Source organism: Homarus americanus, unplaced genomic scaffold (assembly GCF_018991925.1).
Source record: "Homarus americanus isolate GMGI-L3 unplaced genomic scaffold, GMGI_Hamer_2.0 scaffold19318, whole genome shotgun sequence".
NCBI lineage: Eukaryota > Metazoa > Arthropoda > Malacostraca > Decapoda > Nephropidae > Homarus > Homarus americanus.
This window is the reverse complement of record NW_024732238.1, coordinates 110535-127218: the sequence shown is the minus strand read 5'-3', so window position 1 is coordinate 127218 and position 16684 is coordinate 110535. Positions and strand designations below refer to the sequence as shown.

Below are 16684 nucleotides of genomic sequence, written 5' to 3'. Positions count from 1 at the left end.
TGGGTTTCGAATTACAAATAATATACAAGTAACATAAGTGATACAAATAAGATATATAATAACTAGATGGGGAAAAGCTCAAACTATAGTGCATTTCAACATAGTGACAGTGCAAGAAGTAGTATTTACTGGGAGTGAATACACTGGTTTATTACAAGTTATTGATAATTTTTACAATGGTTGGGACTGGGCTGTTCTTATAGAGATCAGTTCGTGCACGTATGGGCTGGATGCGGTTGTGGTGTCGAACAGCAATTCTCGGGCTAGGGATCTCAGGTGGTAGTAGGAGACGGTGTCGAGGATGGTGTAGAAGCTTCTTACCAAATTTGCAGATGAGGTCGTGGTGATGGTCAGTGAGAGTCGAAAGGGTCAGTGTGTTGAGCGCTTCTTGATATGTGGAGTAGGAAGGAGAGAATAATCTTGCATGGCCTCTTTTGCACTTTTTCTAGGTGTTTACGTTGTGTGGCATTTAGGGAGGAAGACCAGGTGAGGCATAGGTGAGCTTAAGTATGAATGTTGTGTAAACACTGAGGAGCTCGTGTGCAGGAACACCGAGGGACTTGAGTCGGCGTAGGAGGTGGAGACGGAAACTGGAGGATTTGATAACTTCACTGACGTGTGGTTTCTAATTTAGTTTGTTGTCTATATGGTGAGCTTCGTGGAATCTATAACCTGGAGTGTATGTATATAAAAGATAGATAAATAGCTAGCTGAAGATAGATAGATCGATGGTGGGACACGGACATTTAAAAAAAAAAAAATATATATATATATATATATATATATATATATATATATATATATATATATATATATATATATATATATATATATATATATATATATATATATATATATATATATATATATATTAATTTAGGGTAATTTTGTGACAACCAGGGTAATTTTTGAGGGAGAATCTAGGGAACTCTTGGCAACTAGACCTGGCAACATTACAAAGCAAGGAGCCCGGTCAGACGTATGCTGTATCTGCTTCCCGGTCTTATTTTTACTTAATTCTACCACATTCAGCTAACTACAGCCTCCCCAAATCTACCACAGTCATCTAGGAACTACAATATGACTGCTCAACAGGAGAAATTATACTTTCCAGTTGACAACGTCACATTATATGGTGAGGAAGGTTTTGTTGAACTTTAGCTACACGTACTTAAGTGTTAAAGAGCTATATCTAAGTGTTAAAGAACTTTAATAAATATTTAATTTCTATACTATTATTGAGTAAAGGTTCACGGGTTAATGTATTTATTTGAAAAGAAAATATTGGGGATTAAATAGTATTAATACGTTACAGTAATATGAACTTGTGGGTCTCATTAAGTTAAAATCGTTCACTCTGAAATGCCGGAGTAATTATATGGTTAAAGTATATTTTGGATTTTATGTTTAATTTACCTAAATTTTATATCTTTGTATTGTTATTTTGTGTTGTAATTATTTCCGATCTTTATTATGCCAATGTCATTTTGTGTGCTATGTAATTATAGTTCATATTCGTTTAATGGCCTTGACAAGATAATAGGTTTCGTTTGGTAGGTTTGGTTGGTTAGGATAACTAATATTTAGTAATACATGTTTGAATTGAGGTTAAGTTTGGTCTGGTTTGGTTTCAACAGTGGTTTGGAATGGTTGAATTCTACCATAACAACTAGTATAGGTCACAGTCATAATATCAACGAATATTTACCGAATCTTGACTATTCAAAAGGGAAACTAACCAGACAAAACCCAACACCCTAACAAACCCTAATAAAACATATTGGTAGGGTCCGACTAATTACCCAAATGTACCCAAATGTAGCCGCAATGAAGTCAAATAATGGTCCTACATGAATAAATCGGGTTACCAATCACTTCTCGACTAGTATTTGGTGTCACAAAGTAAAAAAAAATGGAAAACATAATTTAATTTGAGTTAATAGATCGAGTGCATGTACCTAACCTAACCTAACCTCGACTAGTATTTGGTGTCACGAAGTCACAAAAAATTGGTACATCTTAATTTAATCTGAGTTAATAGATCTAAGTGTTAAAGAACTTTAATAAATATTTAATTTCTATACTATTATTGAGTAAAGGTTCACGGGTTAATGTATTTATTTGAAAAGAAAATATTGGGGATTAAATAGTATTAATACGTTACAGTAATATGAACTTGTGGGTCTCATTAAGTTAAAATCGTTCACTCTGAAATGCCGGAGTAATTATATGGTTAAAGTATATTTTGGATTTTATGTTTAATTTACCTAAATTTTATATCTTTGTATTGTTATTTTGTGTTGTAATTATTTCCGATCTTTATTATGCCAATGTCATTTTGTGTGCTATGTAATTATAGTTCATATTCGTTTAATGGCCTTGACAAGATAATAGGTTTCGTTTGGTAGGTTTGGTTGGTTAGGATAACTTATTTAGTAATACATGTTTGATTGAGGTTAAGTTTGGTCTGGTTTGGTTTCAACAGTGGTTTGGAAGTTGAATTCTCATAACAAAATAGGTCACAGTCATTAAACGAATATTTACCGAACTTGTTCAAAAGGGAAACTAACCAGACAAAACCCAACACCCTAACAAACCCTAATAAAACATATTGGTAGGGTCCGACTAATTACCCAAATGTACCCAAATGTAGCCGCAATGAAGTCAAATAATGGTCCTACATGAATAAATCGGGTTACCAATCACTTCTCGACTAGTATTTGGTGTCACAAAGTAAAAAAAAATGGAAAACATAATTTAATTTGAGTTAATAGATCGAGTGCATGTACCTAACCTAACCTAACCTCGACTAGTATTTGGTGTCACGAAGTCACAAAAAATTGGTAATCTTAATTTAATCTGAGTTAATAGATCAAGTGCATGTACCTAACCTAACCTATTCTAACCTAACCTAACACAACACAACTCAGATTAAATTAAGTTTATCAATTTTTTGTGACTATATGACACCAAATAATAATCGAGAAGTGATTCACAGCCCGATTTACGCTTGTACGACCATCATTTGACTTCATTGTGGCTACATTTGGGTAATTAGTTGGACCGTACTGGTAAGCTAACCTAACAAAACCAAATTGGTAATATTTTAGATGTCAGACTCGGAGGAAAGAGGCGCTTTAGGAAAATTTTCTAACGAAGATAACTTTTCATACCTCTAGAATAGCTATAAATAGTTGGAGGATTTGGAACTTTACCAAATTTGGATATTTAAAATTTTTAGGTCAAATTATCATTTAGGTCATTCAGCAATTTTTAAGATTTTAAGTTTTGGAATCGATAGTTTAGACAATTCTAAGACACCTTTCTTCTATATATTTCTTATGCGCGTGATTACTTTCAGAGAAAATCCCCCCCCCCCCCAAAGAAAGCGATATTGGGTGGGGGAAAATCACAAAGCAGTAATTTGCGATGAAAATGAAGGTTAGAATAATTCAAAACCTAACCTAACCCTAAACCCAGAAGATTGAGTTAGGGTCATGAGCTCCTCCTTGTCATCCACAGGCTGTTGTTTCTCTAACTGAGGGGGGGGGGGGTCAGCAGGAGGCCAATACCGAGTTGTGATTGGTTAATCCAAAATCATACCCACCAATCAACGTCCAAAAAATAACTGCGCACGTGTCAGACTCTAGCACTTGCGTAATGCAGCCTATTAACCAACAAACGAGCACAGGAACTCTTTCAGACGGTGGTAACATCAACAAGAACTGAGAAAAAATAAAAAAATTTCCAACACTTTTGTTCTAACACGACGTTTCAGAATTTTCCTGGGATGCTGCCATGACTTAATAGACATTAATGCTCCCAATAAATAAACACAAAAAAAGGAATTAGCTTATACTTTATTATCAATAATATAAAAAAAAATTACGATGCTTTATGGCAATTTTTTGTATTATTATTTTGACAATATAGCCTCAGAAGCATTTAATACTTGAACAGGATAGTAGATGCATCTCCCACAGTGACACAGATGATTTACTGCAGATACGATAAAGTCAACCAAAACCTGACCTAACGTAAGATGAAAATGCATTAATTTAGGTTATGTCAAGATGGCTAAGGTTATTTAGTTATTTATTGTCAACACAAGGAGGAGGGCAAATCTGGTGTTCTCTCATCCAAGTGAAATGTTATGTATGATACAGTACATGTACTGTACTCTTAATAAAATATAAGGAAGACAATTTAGGTTATTACAGAGTTTAGAAAGAAATTTAATTCTTCTGAATCTGACATCTGAAGTATTACCCGCATGGATTATTGTACAGGTCACAACTTTACTAAGAATAATACTAAGGTTCACAAAAATATTAATTGCATCATTGTCAATAAAGGAGAAGCAGAACACAACTGATAACTTTGAAGGTAATAATATCAGTTATTATACTCATTCCCTATTGGCTAAAATTTAATGCCCATTGGCTAAAATTTAATGCCCATTGGCTTATCACTCATGATAATTAAGATGGCATAACTACCTTGAGAAAAATAAGTTTTGGAGATATGAATCCACAATAGTAAAAGTCCAAAAATCTGGATGCCAGAAGTCTGGACCACCCGAGAACTTGGACTTTTCGAAAACTAAATTTATTTATTCTTTTAAATTTAGCTGGCTTTTGTGTGTACAGTATGTGCGCATGCATGAGCGCCACAGCTGCATGGCGACGACAAGCGACCACACAGTCACCACTTTAAAACGAGTAATCAAACTGTGACAACGTATGTAATTTTGAGTCCTACTCTTTCCATTTACAGAGTACTGTACAAGCCCATAATAATGGCTCCTAAAGTAGATAAACTTCGTTGTGTGAAGAGAAAGAAGAACATGTTGAAATTGAGTGACAAACTTGAAATAATTAAAAACTAGAACGTGGTGTGAGCATTACTGTTCTAATGTTAACATACGACATTGGAAAGTCTACAATTTATGATACAAAAAAGGCAAAGAATAAAATTCTAGAATTCACAGCTTTTTCTTTAAAACTGCTCGTTTTGATAAATGAAGCATGCTATGTTTGCAAATGAATAAACTATCAAAATGTACCTGTTCATCTCTTCTTCATTCCTCCTTAAATTTGAATTTTAAAAGTACTGCCTGAGAATCAGGGTTGTGCATCACCTAAATGGGCTTTAACCCCTTGAGTACTATGACTGCCCACTGAGTAAGATATCTTTATCCTTGAATATGACAGCTTAGCCCCTTGAGTACAATAATACTGTATACTTGTGAGATTATATGATTGTACGCAAGGTTTTAATCATGTATTATCCCCGCAGTACTGTAGATAGTCGTATAGACATAGAGTACATAATGTTTAATGTATTACCCAAAAATTATTAGTGTTTTGTATTACAGACTTGTTTGACTGGAAGAAAGAATCAACTTGGAGGGAGAAGTTGTCTGGTCAGACCTTAACATGTTGGCATGATCATGCATTTACAGACCCACCAAAATTTAAAAGTTGCAGGCCTGCTATAATGTAAGCTAATGGGATTTTAAAAATATATTTTTTTCACATTTGGAATACTGTACTCTATTTTTTAGAGCGGGGGGGGGGTGCTATACCTAGGTGGTTTAACATTAAATACTATTTTGAGATAATATGATAATAAAAGCTTTCAGGTAGGCCTGTGAACAACTGTTACTTTTTGCCTCTACCACAGGTGATGAAACTCCCTCTTCTGCCCTTCAAAACTATAAGTGGAATTTAGTCAGATAAATCAGTAAAAAAAACCCAAAAAATAAAAAGACAAAAAATGAATAGATAAGTCAGTCAAGTTATAGGAACAATACACTATACAATATATAAGACATATTTATTTCTCTAAAACATGTGGCATTAGCAGACTGTTGTTTTAATGGAATGTATTGTATAGAGCCATGCATTTGGTACATATAATATTTCCCTCTATCCAAAACAAAATACGTTGAGTGGTGTGTGGGTGGTTTAAGCAGCAGAGAAGTGAAGGGTTGCCTATTTCTGGCTGAAATTCATAATTCATTGTAAGAGCAACAGTTGACAACACACACTTACACCTGTAACTTCTTACCATATACAGTAGTATAACTTGTTACTGTATCGGTTAATTTTTTTTTTACATTATGTCTTCCTGCAGATATTTGTGTGTATCTAACAGTTGGCCACAAGAATAAGTATACACCTACAATTCTTATTGTTTGAGACAAAATATCTGGTAACACTGTCCTGAACAGAACAGACAAAATTACCTGTAATTTATGTTTTATTCCTACATATATGTTATAAATACATTTGTTGTGAATGTTTAACTAGTGTCTTGTGTTTATATTACAAGTAATATATTGTATCCAATGGTAGTAAACTTGTTGCCCAATGGGATTACAGTTATCGTACAGCTCCCTCCTCCTCCCCCACTTTCTCCCTTACCCTACTTTTTTTTTTTTTACTGAAGTTTGGATTAGTAAAGGAAGGAAGAGGAGTAAATAGAAGAATAAAGAAGGGAAACAGAAAATAGTTAGAGATAACAGGTGGGGGGAGCCGAGCTTCATCATGCGTCTGGATGCACAGTTTCAACGTTACCAGACCATTTTCGGACCTTACAGCTACAGCGTGTATTCTTATTCCTGTGGCTGACCGTACATTACAGTATAGGAATATAATATTGTAACTTTCATTAATAAAAACAAATATTGGTAAAGAGTGATATGGGTGAAGGGACAAAGTTAGAAATTAAAGTTTTCCTCACACACTCTCCCGTCAACGTGTGATTGATAAAGTTAGTGCATAGTTACAATAATATAAAAAGTAATGGCTGTTCTTATATGTCACAGTTTTAGGCCTAATAAACCGTCTTAGTTGATTTCCACCAAATGAATATTTTAAATGATGCTTTTTATATTTTAATGTAATTTATTTTGATTTATCATTTCACCACTTTATCATCTTATTAGTCATTATTCAGGTGGTTGGTTAGTTTTTTGTTACTTTAAAGAACTTTTTTAGTACAAGAGAAAAATGGAGTTCTTTTATCTACAGAAAACCTGCCATTTAGGGTAGTGAGGGTTATCCAGTGTTAGTAGGGGAGAATACCAGAGTTCTGGACCTTGAAAAATCCTGCCATGTTTGGTAGTACAGTAAGTCATCGCTTACCGTTGGGGTTATGTTCCTAAAAACGCGACGTTATACGAAACAACGTTAAGCGGATCAATTTTCTCCATAAGAAATAGATAAAATACGGGAGTTATGTTCCCCAGCCTCCCTTTGTCCCATGAAATACATTACATATACAGAAAATTATTGCCATTTCTATAGAAAATAATGCATACATATACAACTACTAAATTTGTATTGGTACTCACTGATGGGCGTGTGTGGTGGGTAGTGGAGCGGAGGAGGTGGATGGTGGGAGGGGAGGAGTATGTCAGGAGTGGAGGAGTATGGCGGGAGTGGAGGAGGGTAGGAGGGTGGTGAGTCACTGAGAGACTGCCGAGCCGAGAGAGCGTAGCGCAGCCAGATGAGAGAGGGTGATGTACCGTAAAAAGTAGTCTATGACGACGCAGAACGACGTACTGTGTCATCGAGACATTAAACGAATTTTTGGTATTTCAAGATTAGCGACGTAGTACCGAAACAACATTAAGCGGGCCGACGTTATACGGGGACTTACTGTATCACACTGGATAACACTCTCCATACCTCTGTCTTGTGCCAGGGAGTGAACCCAGGACATGGTGGTGAGTGGTACCCAATACACATTATGTAGGTACCTGTCGGGACCTGTAAGTAAACAAAAATTTATTTGTTTTAAATGTATTTTTTGTATCTCTTGGCAGGACTGCCACTAGGGTGAAGGTTAATGGGCACGAATTGGCACTGTTCCGCTTTGGCAACACTGTTTGTGCCATTGATGAAAAATGTCCACATGCAGGTTCGTATTATTACCACTACTGTACTCTGTTAACTTTAGGAACAAGGCTATTAACACCCAGCTACTGATTCAATATAGAATTTTGTCAACTATTAATAGATTTTATAGTACTTGACTATACAAATTATTTTAAATCTGCTATAACTGCTTCATAATTGTTGAAAGAGAATTCATTATATGAGTAATTAACTTGCTGCTGGAACTCATCTATGTTATAATTAGTGTGCCTGTGAAGAAGTTATATACTGCACTGCACTGCACTGCACTGCACTGCACTATACTGCACTATACTGCACTATACTATACACACCACTATTATTGTCTGTTTGTAGGTGGACCACTCCATGCAGGTGACATTGAGGAACTGCCAAATCACACCGTGTGTGTCAGGTGTCCCTACCATAGGTGGGCTTTCAGCCTTAGAGATGGTAAAGTGAATTATTGTTACATATTTCATTATTAAATGCTTTTTCTCCAATTGCTACTAATTCTAAGATATATACAGTAGAATGTCGTTTTGACGGGAGATACGTTCCAAGAAAGGTCGCTTTAAACCGAATTAGCGCTAAATCGAAGTTTTGTTTCAATGGAAAAATTTAGTTTGGTACTTGAGAGAAACACATAATACTTACAAAACTTTTTTTAACTAGTAAATATGAGAAAAATGTATGGTGTAATGATATATATGCAGCAAGCACTCCCTGCAGTCGAGTTCAGAGCTGGATGGTACTGATACTACTACTAATAATAAACGGCTTATTAATAGAGCTGTAGCTGGTGGCTGAAAATATACAAACTTACAAGTGATTTTGACAAAAAAATTTACGTTCAATACATTTACAGGGCCTTACAATACATAAATCAGGAGCTGTTTATTATTTTAAAAATAGATGGGATGGTGCAATTGTTAGATCTGTCAGTACGGGCTCTTATGGGCTGAATTTTGTTGTAGTGGCGGTCTGCGCAAGGTGGGTGGGGGACTGCTGGTGGTAAGTGGCGATGACGAGGATGGTGCAGTAGTCCACTGCCAAACCCTGCTAGTGCGTGGTGGTGGAGGTCACTGAGAGTCTGCGTAGTACTGTTTGCTGCCTCGGGCCACTGGCCCTCCCCGACTGAGAGTATACACCCAGAATAAACAAAACATTGTTTTGGACAGGTTGTAGTATTATGCTAAAACAAACACTCAGCGATCAGCTGATGGGAGAGGCTAGTGCCGCGCTCCACCCGCCTCTCGTCTGACTCACTTTCCTCTCAACTTATTTTTTTAATTACTCTGTGCTCTCAAAAATAGATTTTCAATCGCCTTTAGTTAGGCAAGTCATCCTCTGAAGATGCAGAGCCCAACTCGACCAGCTCATCATCCACATCACTGTCTAGTGGTGTGGCTGTTGACACATCTGACACACGGGAAGCACTGGATGATGGCCATGTCTGCCCAGACGTAGATGGGCCAGCTACATATTGTATACCCAAAATTTAATGTCTATTTTTCCAAGCAATAAACACTCAGTTTCATAACACGGTTTCATAACAAACTCACCTGATGAGGATAATGGACGGAAGAATGAGGTGATTTTCTTCTGTTGCTGGGCCATAATCAGTTGATCTAGCAGCTGAGAGTACGTAGATGCAGCCAGATACAATGCCTCCACCACTGGCATACTGCGTTCCATATCAGTGTCATGTTGCAGTGGTGGCAGAAGTGACGTGTTGCATAAACTCCCTCAGCTTAGGAATTGTCAGTTCCTTCCCCACTGTTTGGGACTTATCTGTCGCTTCCTCTTCTTCCTCTTGTTTTTTCGCCATCTCCGCCATCTTCAAGACTTCTTCAGAAGAGAGGATCCTCCATGCTAACAAGCAGTTCAGTCACATCCTCTTCTTGGATTTCTTGAAATCCTGAATCACCTCTCACTTCCTTAACAAGCTTAATAATGTCTTTCATGTTCTCACCTTCATCAAAGCCCTTGAAATCATGGACTACCTCAGGCCACAGATTACGCCTCACTCCATTTAGTGCAGTTTCTGGCACTTTTCCACACAAGTGTGATGTTAGTTATGGCATCTTTGATGGTGTAGCTCTTCCAAAACGTTGCTGCAGTCATATTGTTGTCCTTGTTCATAGCTTCAGTCATTTGCCTCATGGTATTCTTGAGATAATATCTCTTGAACAAGGCAATAACACCTTGATCTAGTGGCTGAATAAGTGAAGTCACGTTCGGAGGGAAGAAGGTCAAGTTTACATCATTATTCACACTGCATGGGTGTTTGGAGTGGCTAGATGCGTTGTCCATGAGAACCAAGGCACGAGGTCTAGCTGAGTGTTGGATGACGAGTGGCTTCATTCGTGCGGTGCCTGATGTGTTCGCCGTGAGGAGAATCGTCAGTCTGTCCTTGCTGACCTTAAATCCTGGTGCTTTTTCTTCACTCTTCATTAGTTAGGTTTTCTTGGGCATTCTTTTCCAATACAATCCAGTTTCATCACAATTCCACACTTGGCAAGGAGAATAACCATTTTCTAACACTATATCCTTCATAACTTTCTTCATATCCTCGGCAGATGCAGCTTCACCTGAAGGCGTCACATTCCGTAGCCCCGTCCTTTTGATAAATTTGTACAGCCAGTCTGTACTTGCTGTGAACTTACTGTCTTTGATGGACTTCCCTTCCTTTTCAAGTATCCGAGATTATTTCGTAGGCTTGGTTTTGCAGCATGGGGCCAGTGAGAGGAAGTTTTCTGTGCTGCATGTCTTCTACCCATAACTTAAGTGCTTCTTCCATCTCACCATATGTAGCACTCTTCAGGTGGTTTTTACCCTTGCAACATCTGGTGAAGCATAGGCTGCTCTAATTTTCTTTTCGTTGAGCTTTATCGTGCAGACGGAGCTCTCTGACAGTCCAAATTGACGTCCCACACTTGAAACGCCATTTCCTTGCTGCAGTGCCTCCAGCACCTTGATTTTCTGCTCCAGTGTAATTGCTTTCCTTGATTTCTTGGCCTGTGGGGTAGTTAATGATGTAGTAGCTGGCCTCTTGGACATAATGGCGATGGTTGATACACGTGGTAGAAGAGATAGTGTCACACAGTACAGTATATCCGTTCACTAAAGTGCCAGCACGAGAACTGAGGATGCGAGGCGAGGGTGTGGAGGAGTGGCAGGCAGCCGTGTAGCATGTCCAGAGATGCGTCTGGTGGGGAGACTTTAGGCGTGAAATTTAAAATATGATGTGCCTTAATTGACTCGCTCAAAATAAGAAAGATTTTCTTTAAATTAAAACATTGTCCTTAATTGTGGGTGTCGCTTTAAATCAATAATCTTAAATCGATTCGCATTAAATCGATGTTCTACTGTACTATACTGTACTGTATATACGTTGAGCAGAAAGATTGTAAGGAATGAATGTGTTGATAGAACCTCACTTAGTGGTGAGGGAGGGAATGGGAGCAGTTTAATTATCATCATACCGATACTACCTTCTTAGACGATCAGGCTGTTCTGTTTTATGAACTGAATTATCCAGTGTTAATACAAGAGGAAACTGCATTACATACCCAGAGAAAACCTGCCACGTTTGGTAGCTCACATCTTGGTGTGTGTAGAGGAATACTGTGCCTCTGTGGTGCTTAAAATTGTCTTCCTTTTTTTTTTGTAAGGTTTTATTTTTCTAAGGTAATTTTTATTAATGATGAGTCTTGTTTTACAGGTAAGTGTAAGGAACCTGATTTTCATGGGAAATTATTTGCCAAGGTCTACCCAGTGAAAGTTGATCTATGTAAAGGACAAATCAAAGTTGGGTTCGACTCCTTCCATCCATCGTGTTTTCAAGATTGCATTGAGTAACAAGTCATGAGCTGTGTAGGCAAGTCATTTTTTTTTTTTGGGGGGGGGGTATTTTGTTATTTTGAAACATTTACACTACATTTTGAGGATTGGTCTCAGTTGAGAGTACCACTACACTAAACTTAAGTAAGGTACAGTTGTCTCCACATGAATGTACCACAGCTTGGTAGTGTGTGAGGGCACAGGTATGAGATGTGGCAACGCACTGCGTGGTCATGGGCGTGAAATCTTGGGTTTCCTTGTGTGTTGTGGCTACACAACAATGCTGAATAACATAGATAAAGCATCAATGTGATAAATGTTCTTCAGCATTTATGTGTGGCCACACAAACGATTTTTTTTACTGTTTCACGCCCATTAATTCATCCCCGACTGCAGTGCTGCATTGCCACATCTCGTACCGGAGTCCTCACACACCCCCAGGCTGTGGCACAGTATGTTCTTGTGGAGGTAACTGTGCCTAAGTGTTATAGGTCTACCTTGTCCTATTGCAAATTTACTTACAACAGTTTCATTTTATTGCAATTTAATTTTTAATGCCAGATTTGGTGTGTTGGATTTTTTTGCAATGCAGTCATAAAGAAAAGTTCAAATCATGTGCAACAACTTTGTATGAAGACAAAGATGTGCTGGTATATGTGTGGCTGTGAGAGGGAGGCATGGCTTATGGCTCACTATATTATGTACCACAAATTGCACAGTTGTTTTACACAGTTTAACATCTATTACATTCATATTTTAGTGTCACAATGGTGGTAAAATTAGTTGTACTGTAGAGGGAGTGTTAAGTGGTGGTGGCTGATTGCTTTGCTTATTATATTTGTATTTCCTTGTTCTTTCTTTTGAGTTATTATTTTTTATTATAAATCAGTCATGTATAGAGGCCCTGAACTTCCCAGCCAGGATTGTTACTCCCCATGACACTGTAACAGTATACATTGTTTCTTATGGGAAGATGGTTTTGCTTTTTATGATTTCACACATCATGAAAGTGTTCAGTAATGGGAGCCTGTATAATATTGCAGATTTTGGCTAGTACATCGCAACCCCCCCACCCCACCCTAAAAATTAAACTACAGTACCCAGTAATTTAAGTGTTGTGTTAATTTTTAGTTATGTTGAAATAAATGGTGTTTTAATGTTTTTAGTGTACCTGATTTAATTAAGTGGTGGGGGGTAGGGGAAGAGTCGACACTTATCATTGTGGAATAGGTGGATCTCTCTACCTTGAGTAGCTGCCACCCACCACCACCTGGTTTGCCAGTATGTGCCATGATTTCACCACTCATTACAATAACAGTAGGAATATACTGTAGTGTAGTGGACATCACTTTTTGTTTACATTACATTATGATTGGTTGACCATTCCTCATTGTGTAGCTAAACCATCATTTACAGGTCAGTCAGCAAACATACCAATTCCTCAACCCACCCCTTCTCCTTCCCTCCTATCCTTTCCCCCTCCACCCTATCCCCCTTGCCCCTCCCACCTATCTTCCTTATCCCTCCCACTTATCTCTTGTCTCTCCAACCTATCCCCCTCTCCTCCTTGTCCTTCCCTTTGCCCCTTGTCTTACCGCTACACATCATCAGCTCACAGACCACCACCTGCTCTCAGCAACCTTGGGTCTTGTGAGTTTTTGGTGTGGAAACCTTGCTTTATACAGAAATGAAAGAACTTTTGTTTAAAGGAGATTATTTTTGTTTACATCTATCGAAAATGTATAGAAGAAGAAGATTTTTTTATTATTTACTATATACAAGTGATAAGCTGTAGTCTGAGTAAGGGAATTTGTACTTGTTTGAACGTCAAGAAAGTGAGCGATGGCAGAAGCAGTACTCGCTCTCTCTCTCTCTCCTTTCTCTCTCTCTCTCTCTCTCTCTCTCTCTCTCAAAACTATTGTGTGATAGTGTAGCCATTTTTGTGTAATAGTTAACTACTCCTTCAAGGGATTGACTTCTCCAGTTTTAAATACAAAATGAAATTGTCTGTAGTTTTCGTTCATATCTGTAATACTGTACATCACTACTACTCCTGAGAAGATACAGTAAAGTTTGTATTCATATCTAATACATCACTACTCCTCCTGGGAAGATACAGTAAAGTTTGTATTCATATCTAATACATCACTACTCCTCCTGGGAAGATACAGTAAAGTTTGTATTCATATCTATCTCTGTGAACTATGAAAATGACTTCACACATTCTTTGGTACGTATTCATGAAGCAACATTGACCTTAGAAATGGAGTCTTTATGTGAATTATATCTTAGTTTGTTTGTAATAGAAGTTAATAAATTGTACCAAGGAAGAGAAATGTTGGGATGTGGAGGTATATTGCACAAGAAGTGTATTCAACTTGTAGAACAGAGAACTGAAATTTTTTTCTCTAGTCCAAGAAAGAATAAGTTGAGCATAGCTATGACCACTGAACAACAGATGATCGTGTAGGAATACTGAGGGAGGCTCAACTTTCTCTGTCGGTGTCGGTGAGACTCTTATCATATATCATTACTGTACATTTAAAAGTAATATTCAATTCTGATGGTGTGTGTGTGTCTCTGTCTGTGCAAGTTCATTGTACAAAGATTTTACTGTACTGTATTTGAATTTATGGAGGCAACAAAGTACAGTGATTAGATTTTATTTTTGCTTTAAGAAGAAGAATGTTTTAGTTGGATGTTATTACACGTTATACCCTGTACAGTATTTTGTATATATATTGTACAGTGTATACTGGATGTTCATGCAAAATACCATAAATTCCTCTACAGTATATGCCTGTTAACAATACTTTCTTTTATCATTCAGCTTTAAAGAAAACCCGTATGGTTTTTGTAAAGAATATGTTCCTTTAAGCAGTTTCTTCATTCTAGCAGGAGATAGCACTTCTCTGGTTTGAGGATGTGTGAGTAAATCTAGTCATTAGAATGAAAATACTGTGCCTATAATACTAATACTGTGCCTATAATACTAATACTGTACCTACCTCTGTCTATATATTCTCTGGGAACAAACCAAGCTTAAGTTGTGAGAATTTGAACACAATTTTTATGAGCTACTATTAAGTACTGTACCCCTGTTGTTCTGTTCACATTTACTATGAAAGAAAGAAAAGTTTGAGTTTTGAACGTTTCTAAAAATTGTCACTTAAAACCAATGCTGTACAGTACTTACATTGTCTTTGTTTTGTTTACATCATCTCTGTAAGGAGGTTACGTTTCATTTGATAAATTTAATAAGAATTTCTGCAGCCTGTCATAAATTACTTGATTTTTTGTGCAGGAAGTTGTGTGTTGGGAGATTATGCTACACACACCATACTACACACTCACGCACACACACACTACATACATACACACACCACACTATGTACACACACACACACACACACACTAAAGACAGACACAATAATATTAAAGAATTTTGTACAAAATCTTCCCAACACTTTTAATGTCTTCATCATTTCTGTAATTATTGGTATTCTTAGTGAGTTTATAATACTGTACTATGTTGTGATAAAGATATTCCTTATGTTGCCAAAAATATTTACATGTGTGCTGTAGTGAGTTAATGGAATAATTGTAAAAAAAACAAGTATTTTATTTTATTATTTACTGGAAGTCACAATAGTATATTTTTTTTATCTTTATATAATTGATAAACTGTGACTGTTAAGAGAGTTATTTTCAAAATATATGTTTCATTCTTATTAGTTTCATGTTTGCTTATACCTTACCTAACTTATCTTTAACCCTCCTTGTATACGGTTAGTCCTCTGAGATGAATGAAATCATCTGGCATAAGGCAAATGAAATGTTACAATTGGTGTCCCCGTAGTGAAGAACTTAGGTGGGATGATGATTATGGTGTAGCTGCTGTATACTGTTTCTGTCAAAGTGTGCAACCCTAACCTGTTGTCCCTCAACCCTGTGAGTCAGTTTAGTGTTAGGTCAGTTAAGAATGTGTTTAAGGAGTCAGTTCAGTGTATCAGGTTAGTTAAATGAGTTTTCAGGGAGTCGGTTTAAGTGTCATTGTAAATACATATACATAACTAGCGTACTAAAAAGTACAGTATATCAGAAGAGAAGAAAATATACCTGTTTCTAGCTATTTGGCAGGTATGACTGCAAGATATAATAAACATATACTGTGTAGTATGTACCTGTATATCTAATAGTGTATTCTGATACATCCAAACCAGAACATTATTTTTCACCACTTCTGTATAGGGTCCGCTCTCTGCTGAATAACATCGTCTAATGTTAGCCAAATAGAATATTAAAATTGGTGTCCCCTTAGTGAAGGGGGTTGTCTTTTTTTTTAAGGTTAAAGACTCGCGATACTTTACAGAAATCTCAATTCCATGATAATAATCTTGTCTAATTATTTTTGAGATTTAGAATTTTTTAGTTTGTTTATTGTCGTCTCGGACTTCCTGCCCTGAATGTTTAAAATAATGGACAGTAGACTGTTTACCATTCTGCCAATTGGCTCCCACCTCCGTCAACATTGAACATCTGCATTCTATACATTGGTGTTTACTGTTAATAGAAGCCAAAACAATTTGTTCAAGAAGTATTATTTTCCTGGAGGAGATGGAAGGATTGATGTAGGAGGACGACCATGTGAGGAGAGACGCCAGACAATGGTCAGTCTTGTGTAAGCTCTGACCAAATGCATTGGTGAGTACTGTAGTATATAACTTTTGTATTTTCATTTCCATTCTCAATAAAATTATTTTCTTTTATGATATATTTTAATACATTTATTATGCATACAGTATTAATATTAGTGTTTTTAATGATAAGCAATGAAACCTTTCAAGTATTTCTCAAAAGGAAGAGATACATTAGTGCATTTACAAAGACATCACTGTTACTGTTTCTTATGGTGCTCTATTATCCAGGAGCAC

At 36.9% G+C, this 16684-nt stretch overlaps 1 protein-coding gene across 1 annotated transcript; it reads left to right on the top strand.

Annotated features, from left to right (window-relative positions):
- Positions 1-955: 955 nt before the first annotated feature.
- Positions 956-16519, top strand: LOC121868240. Its single transcript, XM_042368557.1, has 5 exons — positions 956-1135; positions 5378-5501; positions 7835-7929; positions 8262-8357; positions 11632-16519. The coding sequence occupies exons 1-5, from the start codon at positions 1081-1083 to the stop codon at positions 11766-11768; spliced, it is 507 nt and encodes a 168-aa protein (XP_042224491.1). The 5' UTR covers positions 956-1080; the 3' UTR covers positions 11769-16519.
- Positions 16520-16684: the final 165 nt, after the last annotated feature.